This window comes from Arachis hypogaea, chromosome 19 (genome assembly GCF_003086295.3).
Source record: "Arachis hypogaea cultivar Tifrunner chromosome 19, arahy.Tifrunner.gnm2.J5K5, whole genome shotgun sequence".
Lineage (NCBI taxonomy): Eukaryota > Viridiplantae > Streptophyta > Magnoliopsida > Fabales > Fabaceae > Arachis > Arachis hypogaea.
This window is the reverse complement of record NC_092054.1, coordinates 52296562-52306033: the sequence shown is the minus strand read 5'-3', so window position 1 is coordinate 52306033 and position 9472 is coordinate 52296562. Positions and strand designations below refer to the sequence as shown.

Below are 9472 nucleotides of genomic sequence, written 5' to 3'. Positions count from 1 at the left end.
TTGTTGTGTATTCTACTTGAGTTGGGATTGTTATGGTTCTCTTTGTAAACTTGTCTTTGATCAGAGCATCTCAATTTGCAATACTGAAAATTAAAATAATAAAATTGAAGCAAAATATATCTTATCAAGATTATCATTACCTAACAAACTATGTGATTTTTAATTTTGTTTTCTTCTAATGTAAGGAGTTGCTTCGGATAATGTGACGACGGAGATTGTCAGATTGTAGTGTGCTATTGGGAGGAGTATCACATTTGGGGTGGGGAATCAATTTAAAGGGGCTTGTAAAGTTTTGAACTCGGTTTGAGGTGTTGCCTATGAAGCATGGACACTTCGCTGAGTTGTCGTGTCTGCGTGTTGGACACTTTTCGGACATGACACTCTCCGACACTCGTCTGATACGCGTGTCTGCTATGTCCAACTGTGTCTTAATAAAAAAATAAAAAATTCTTCTCCGGACACGCCTGGACACACCTAAATACCATCACGTGTCAGCGTGTCCAGTCTTATTCTTAACATATATTCTTAAATAAATTTAGATATAATATATATTATTATTTATTAAAATAAAAAAATATTTTAAATACTTGATATAATTAAAATAAGACATTAAAAATAATTAAAAATTTAATTTATATTTTAATATCAATAAAATATTAAAATATCATTACGATTTATCTAAAAAATACTTTATATTTTATATGTATGCGTGTTTCCGTGTCATCTAAAATTTTAAAATTCGCGTATCGACGTGTCCTATGTCGTGTCGTGTCCCATATCTGTGTCAATATCCGTATATCATAGGGTGTTACACTCTCGGGACTGTATTCGTCACAAGCTACTTAATTATTCACAAAACAAGCTTCAACTCTATCAAATGTGAAAATTAATTCTCCAACATTGCTTCATTTATGATATTCATATTTGGTGCCTAATGCTACATTATGGCTCCCTAGTTGATTATCATAAATTTTAAATAAGTTAAATATGCATTGTATATATAAGTTTTGTTTTTGTTTTCGAAGATAGTAATATATTCATTTCTTAAACTGAGAATTGAATATAGTCGGGTATAAACTATAAACATGGACAACTTGCAAAAAAGAAAATGAAGGGAAAGCCACAAATAGCTTTATCAACAAGTAACATAACTGTTTGAATAATAATAATAATTAAAAAAAAAAAACAAGTAGCATAACTGAAGGTAAAAAGAGAGTTAGGTAACATTTCTCCTTTGAAACGCTTCATTCATTTCTGCGGCTGAGGAGAAGATTAGTTTTTCTTCTTTCAAGAAAATAAATCGGGAACATCAATTTTCGTTAACATATGCAATTTGGTTCTTAAAGTTACACTGGCACTTTAATCTGGTCTTCAAAGTCTTAATTCAATCAATTTTATTCCCCAACTTAGCATCAGTGATTTAAGTTAGTCCTTGACTCTATTTTTGTCACAGTACCACATTAATAGCGTGCTATATAAACTGATGATTGTCATGCAAGATTAGGAATAAATTGAGGTTAAAAAATTTTAATTATTACATCAGATAGTCATCACAGAGTCCAATATGATAATTGTGAGTCTATCTCATCAGTATGTCATTAACGGTTCTGTAATAAAAAATACCATGTGGACTATACCAAGTAAAACCTCGGTCTAACCGTTATAAACTCGAACCTCGGGTATACCCTACTTGTACGAAACAATCTTGGTACGATTTTAAATACTAAAAAGATCTCCAACTACGTAACAAACAAAGCTAACAATCATGAAGCCGTTACCAAGCACCACCATGTTAATCATCTATAAAATAACATACGACCTCTGATCCAAGGACAAGCAACGAAAACAGAAGAAAAAAGCTACCGCAAGGTTCCCACTTTACTCCCTTAGAAATTCTATTGACTTGATCGTTGGAGTGCTTTGTGCAGGTCCTCCCTCCGACGTGTTGGCTGGTGGAAGGATTGACAAGTTCCAAGGATCCGAGCTATATTTTGCCCCGAGCTAAAACTACAAGTCGGCGGTACTACAGCCGGAGCAGAACATTTGGCGTCCACCGTGGGACCCGAAACTTAATTTGACCTCCACGCGCACTTTATTATTTCCAACTTTTTTGTAGGATCATGGCTGATGACGGCATACCTCAGACCCCCCTCCAACTAATGACGAGTTGGTAGCCATGAATGGTACCCTTCTGGCCGAGGTTAAGAGAATGGCCGACCTTTTCGAAGCATCTCAGAACAGGAAATCGAATACGGAGGATCCCAAGAGTACGACTTCAAATGGTATACATCCACAAGACTCTGGTTCCCAGGAGGTTACCCCACCAAAAGAAAGACTGACGATTGACAACCCTTTCTCGGAAGAGATTGTCAAATATCAGACGCCGAAGAATTTTGTCTTGCCAATGGCACTCAAGCCATATGAAGGGTTCGGAGATCCCCGTATACACCTCAAGAAGTTCCAATCCATGATGTTCTTTAACGGTGCCTCTGACCCCATACTTTGTCGATCATTTCCTACTTTTTTAGATGGTGCTGCTTTACTTTGGTTTTCTAAGATACCTGCAGGTTTAAGATCTTGTTTCGAGGAGTTGGCGAGGTCCTTTATCGACTATTTTACAGCTTCGAGAATATATGTGTATGGGTATTATCTCAGCACTATTGATGAGCGGATATTTTATATGCTTTTTGGCATAGTTGTCATATATTTTTACTTAGTTTTCATTAAGTTTTTAGAGGTTTTAGTATTAAATTCACATTTTTGAATTTCTCTTTAAGTTTGTGTGTTTTTGCACCATTTCAGGTGTTTTCTGGCTGAATTTGAGGAGCTGGAGCAGAAGTCTGATCCAGAGACAGAGCAAGCACTGCAGATGCTGTCCAGATTTGACCTCATTGCACTCGGAAGAGATTTTCTAGAGCTACAGAAGTCCAAATGGAGCATTCTCAACGGCTATGGAAAGCTAACTTTCAGATATTTCCAGAAATGTGTAATAGTTTATACGTTGTTGTAGAATAGAAGGCCCAAAACTGGTGTCCAACGCCAGCTTCTTGCCCTTTTCTGGCGTCCAGCGCCCAAGGAAGCAGAGCCCAATGTCCAAATGCCCAGAGATGACTCCCTAGCTGGCATTCCACATCCAAAAGACCTCATAGCACGTGGATCTCATCAAGCTCAGCCCGAACACTCACCAAGTGGGCCCCAGAAGTGGATTTTAGCACTAAAAATACTGTTGTACCCTTACTAGTCATTAGTTAGTATTTAAGGTAGCGTTTGTTTGCAAGACTGAGACAGAGAGACAGAGACAGAGAGACAGAGACCAAGAGACAGAGACAGAAATAAGTATAGTATTGTGTTTGGTGTGATGGTGTACAAGACTGAGTTATGTCCCAGTATCGTGTTTGGTTTGAAGTAAAAATTGAAGACTAAATTTGGAAACTTACTAAAATGCCCTTTAATATCAGCAAAGAACCCTAACCCTCCACCTCCCCCCAAAAACGATTTCGTTTTCGATAGTGGCACCCTCACCCCCTTTCTCCTGGTAGCCACCGTTCCTGCTCTCCTCTGCGGGCAACTGAGGCTGGATCCGGAGCCCCCGCCGCTTGGACCCCAGGTTTTCACCGGTGTTGCGTCCGATTGATGACGGCCCGTGGGGAGTGTTGCGGGGTTCGGCTGGGTGGACCCGGAAGCGCCAACTGTTTTGAGCCGCCGCTGCCGAATAGAAAGTTGAGGGTGTGCGTCGCGACGGAGCCGTAGCTGTGCCCAAGGTCGTCGCCGTTTGTGAGGTACCTTTTGCTTGCATTCCTGTCTTTTATGTTTTGCTCGTTTCTCAGAAACGTTAACTACTTGATATTTAATTTCGGCTTCTCTGTTCAGACCTGTCAACAATTTGCCGAAAATAGGATAGAATTTAGAAATTGAATTATTGAGTGAACGCATTTCTCAGGAGTTGCTGTGAAAACTTGCTCAGATATGTCTTCCAATGGTATTTCGTGTATGTATGTTGGACTGTGAAATTGGATTTCTGCTGGCGAATATTATCTCTGCTGAGAGGAGAAGTGAGGTTAATTGAACAGGTACATGTTCCAGCAAGTATGAAAAAATTAACCTTTTATCAGTTAAATAACCTGTTAAATTTGAGTTATTGATTTATTTGTCCACTTAACCATCTTCCTGGTTTAATCACTCATCATATAGTGTTGATGTGTAGTCAAATTTTTTTATTTGAACTTTGCCAAATGAGAGGTGACACAGTTAACAATTGAAATGCAAGTTATTGTAGAATTTTGCTTGTAATTCTTTGTGACATGTTTGCAACGAAAGTAGCTGTTAGCCCGTTTTGCTGTAGTTGAAAGATCCTCGTAAGATGTATCCTGTACTTGGTTCTGTTGGTTCATGTAATTGTCTTGCAATTTAATGCAATTCAGAGTAGGGACTGTTCTGTGACCATACTTTACTGCTAAGTGTAGTAGCAAGTAATTTACCTAGATAATGCACTAGGCACACTGCATGCCTTGAATTTTTGTATGTATTAAGTTTTTTAGAATTACAAAATTTGTGGTTTCAATGAGTTTGTCCCTTTTGCTTCGTAGCAATTGTTCGTAGTGCAGTTGTTAGCAAGAGCCTTTTTGTGTGTGCCTGTGTATTAATTTGTTGTTGTATATGGTTGGGAGTGTTTATGCAAACTATCTTGTAGAAACTGTATAGACATTGTAATTGCGCAAAGTGGAAATATTTTGGTGACTAATAATAGACCCTCCTACAAAGGATTTGTTCCTGTCTTGTTACATGATGGTGATTGTAAGTGGTTGACCGTATTGAATGTTGTTATAATGTAACCTGCTGTTTCTGAATGGTGATTCAGTTAAAAATTTCTGAATCAGTGGAACCTGGCATACAAGTATACAGCAGTGTTGATGATATAGTATGTGTGGATGCTGAAACTGTGCTAAGAAACGTTGTTGCTGTTTTTTAAAAAAATCATAAGAACTGGTACAGAGACATGATATTGCAACCAAAAAATTTGTGTTACAATTCTGCATGTGTTTCATTTGAATCATCGTTGGTTGTTTCATATGTGAGTCGTCTGCTTCTGTTATATGTTGTGTGAAGTACATTAAAATTGTTTCAGTTACTGTTAAATGTGTAGGGTGGTTAGTAATGGCTTCCTCAAGTCGTAGATCAACAAGTGGTACGTACGGCAGCGGGAACATAACGGGAGACCGGTTTTGTGATTGTGGGTTACGAGCACCATTACAAGTTTCAAATAGCGTGGCCAACCCGGGAAGAAAGTACTACGCGTGTCCAACAAGGCAATGTGGATAGTTTAGATGGGCAGGCCCAAATGTCAAGCCTTCTGACTCCGGAGATGATCGATCTTCTCAGCCTAACTTTGATTTTAAGCCGAGCGAACGAGTGGAAAGAATTAATGCTGAAGTTGTGTATCTGAAGTTTCTAATGTGCGTTCAACTTCTTGTTTCCCTTTTTTATGTTGTGTTGATCATTGTAGTATTGTGTAAGTTGTAGTATGGCCTTCGAAGTCAAATAGGGAATTCAGAAATTGTAATAAATATAGCACATACTTGGTATAAAAGATGGAAGGAATTCATATTTTGAACCAACATTGTGTCAAGCCCATTTTTGCCTGTGAGAGAAATTTCACCTCTCTTTGTATAAGTGGATATGTATTTTGACAATCATAATGTAGTTCTGAGGAAGGCATTTGGCTGCCAAATGTATAAACATTTTGCTTATGCGTGAGATGGATAACACTATTTCTATTGAAAAGAAATAAAACAGATTTTCTAGACTCACTAGGATGTAATCGTTGTAAGTTAAATCGTAGTACAAATTAATGTGCATGGAAAATGGAGGAACTTGTTAAGCTTGATAATCACCCACCATGGTATTCATCCAAAAAAGAGCAAAACAAAGGAAATTACATAGTTAAGGAACGATAACATAGCAACACACAAAAGGGTACCAAACTGTGACCATGTTACACATGACAATGTTCTTAAATCCTAAGACCTAAGACTCAAAAAGTTAACACCCTTAACCATGGTTAATACCAGAATACACTGTTAATAAACTTAACTAGTCTTGTACTTCATATAATGGAACGCACAAGCGCAACCATTTGTGAATCTGACAAGCCCCAGAAATGTGCATACACATTAGGACTCTCGGCAAACTTTAGAATCGCCCTGACGACCTCGTCATCACCGAATCCAAGCTGTGTGAGCTTCTCGCCAACCTTCCACTTCTCGTTCACACCAACAATGGCATCAGCTATCAGCTGGGCATTCTTGCGCTGGTCAGCCGATGATTGCTGAATCTGGTCGGCCATCCTCTCCAGTACATCAACTTGTTTTCTCTTCCTCCCGCATAGCCTTGTGCTTCCGGCGGTCGCCCCGGCCTCAGAATGTGATGCTTGTCCTTGCGTTGCTGCAAATCCCTCTTGGTCTGGAGGTGGAGACATCTCAGACTGATCAAAGCCAGCAGCGGTGTCGTCGGTCTCCTCGTTAACCTGCTCCTCCGCATCGAAGCCACTTACGGCCCCGGCTCCCGTGGCTCTATCCCTGCCAAAGATACCTTCCAGCCGGTAAAACAAAGGAAATGGCTTGCCAGGAGTGTAGAACTTGGTAGGATGTGCCTGCGAAACATGTACACCGGAATTAGTAATGTTTAGGAAATAACACAATTACAAATGGTTACAAATGCTTATGAACCGGATGCAAAATCAAAGTGCTAAAAATGGTTACGCACAAAAGTGGCACAATGCATAAATAGCGTCCAAAAGGAAACATGAAAGGAAGAGGTTAAGGTATGGGGACGTGATAATTACTCACTATTCAGCAAGTCTTTTGAAAACCTTGTTAACAAGTAAAACTGAAACATTTTCCTTTTACAAGTGGCTAATTACTCACCTTGCAACAAATCTTTTGATAACCTTTTTAAGAACTAAAACTCAAACATTTTTCTGTTACAAGTGGCTGATATGTCACAGTGCAACAATATCTGAATAGTTAATCCTATTAGCTTGGTTCGTTAATTTCATTGCCATATCTCGGGATCAAAGAAAACAAACTAATTAGGGTGAACCAACAACATAATATACTTTTATAAAGTGTCATATATGTGTAATATTCATTACTATTTGGCAGAAGGTGATTGGGTTTGAATTGAATGGATTATATTTTGATGGAAGAAGTACGAAATGAAAATCTTAAAACGGATATTAGCATTTTTTTGATTAAATTATAACCAAGCATGAATGATTAAATTATAACCCCCTGGTCAAACAGTTATACTAAATTAACACAAAAATGGCAACCACCCAACGGAATTCCTAAAACACACGCACCTTCAACCAGGCATCAAGGACGTCTTTACTGTCAACCTCTACACATTCTTTCTCGTTGTTCCATCCGAATCCGCTACAAGCAAGCATATCAGCGGCGTACTAGTACTTCTCCTTGAGCCGCTTGTGCTTATTCTTGCAATGCTTCGCGGTCAGTGTACAACCAGGGAAAGCCTCCAACATCTTCAAAGCCAGCTTCTCGAATGTTCCCGGTTTAAACTGCCCACAGTCAGCCCTCTGACCGTCAACGACAAACTCCTCCATGAAGCCAACAAAGGCCAGTGTCTCTTCATCACTCCACATTCGCTTGTTCTCCATTTCTTGCTTCCAAGATTAAGCTAATTAAAACCCTAATTAATAAGTTAAGTTAGAATAACATGTATTTTGCAAAGGTAATAAAATATGCCATCAAACCACACAAACGGATTACCAAAGAGTTAGACATATCCAAAAATTAGTAAAACTGGTCTATGCCATAAGAAATGAAATCAGGAAAAAATACACAAGTAGTTTAATTATTACAACACTGGTCGTTGCCACGACAAACAGAAATAAAACAGCAAACAACAGCACAAACACACAGTAGTCGAAAATTAAAGAATGTGCTTTTACAATGTCTCAACACTCTACTATTCATACAAATTCACTTGCCGTCCTTACAACATCCCTAAAACACACAACGCTACTCCGTACGACTTGCACGCCACTCTTCATACATCTCATGTGCTATGTTGTCACGCCAGTGACTCCACTCGTTCGTGTTTTCGACCACATCGATCATTCCATGCTGTTCCTCATCTCCATCGGGCGTAAATTCATCCAAAATGCTACCTTCCTCCTCCGGGTCCATTTCCATACTCTTTCGAATGAAATTTTGCAGCAAACAACAGGCAATAATTATTTGAAATTGCGTCTTTACGGGATAAAAGCTAGGGCTCCTTAAGATGGACTAGCGCTTCTTCAGCAAACCAAAGCATCGCTCAATGATATTCCTTGCAGACGAGTGTACCCGGTTAAAATATTCTTGGTAGTTGCGCGGTGCACGTGCTCCCTGGGCCCACTCTCTTACATGATATCGAGTCCCTCTATACGGTGCAAGAAACCCCGGACCATTTGTGTAGCCAGCATCAACTAAATAGTAATTACCTATGCACAAATAACGCAAACAACGTAAGATGATAGCTATCATGAACTCAATCTAGTTGTATATACTTAACTCTAGACATGGCAGAATTACCGTGGGGTATCTTAAGACTATTACGACGAGTTATTGCATCGCGAAGTACTCGTGAATCAGATGCCGAACCCTCCCATCCACTGAGTACGTACACAAAACCCATCTCCCGGTTACACACTCCTAACATGTTGGTGCATATTTTACCCTTTCTTGTGCGGTACCTTGCCTTCTCAGACTCTGGGACTGTCACCTCTATGTAAGTGCCATCTAATGCTCCCAAGCAACCCTACCATCCATAGAAGGCTATCATATTCAGATAGAGAATCCATCAGATAAACATCAATCACACAGAACATCGAATAAGGTCTACCTTAAACCTTCGCCATGTCGGGTCAACACAGTCCTCAGCAACTGGTGTAGCCTTCGCGAACAACATCCCTTGAATCCGTATTATAACCTTCAAAACTTTATTAAAATACTTGCTAACTGTCTCGCCGGACCTACAAAATCTAACCTGTAGACTACGGTTTTTCTTGTGATGCGCTAAGATAATTAAAAAGGTCGCAACCTGCTCCGGCAGGCTTACATGACCATCCTCTGTAAGTCCTCCCTGAACTTGCAGCAACTCACACAAGTTAGCAAAGGCATTTGTGTTCATTCTCAACTCCCAGATACAATTCCTATCACCCTCACCAACAATACGCTCTAAGGCCTCACGTCTAATTCTACTATTCATTCTTCCCCCTAACGATAGTCGGCCACTAGTTCTACCCCTAAAGTAAACAAACAGCGTAAGCACAAAGAACAACATTCTTTCTTCATGGTTGGATCTCGTCTCTTCATAAAAAGACACGCATCGCTTAATAATTTCCGACCGATCCATTTCTTCCTAGCAAAATCGTTTCATAAAAAAAAAAGGCATAAACTTTCCAAACAAC

The 9472-nt window shown here is 39.4% G+C and overlaps 1 protein-coding gene across 1 annotated transcript; it reads right to left on the bottom strand.

The window, feature by feature from the left end:
• Positions 1-8039: 8039 nt before the first annotated feature.
• LOC112778347 (uncharacterized) lies at positions 8040-9270 on the bottom strand. Its single transcript, XM_025822675.2, has 4 exons — positions 8905-9270; positions 8595-8820; positions 8427-8503; positions 8040-8216 (listed from the first exon to the last, which is right to left on the bottom strand). The coding sequence occupies exons 1-4, from the start codon at positions 9268-9270 to the stop codon at positions 8040-8042; spliced, it is 846 nt and encodes a 281-aa protein (XP_025678460.2).
• Between the last annotated feature and the right edge of the window lie 202 nt (positions 9271-9472).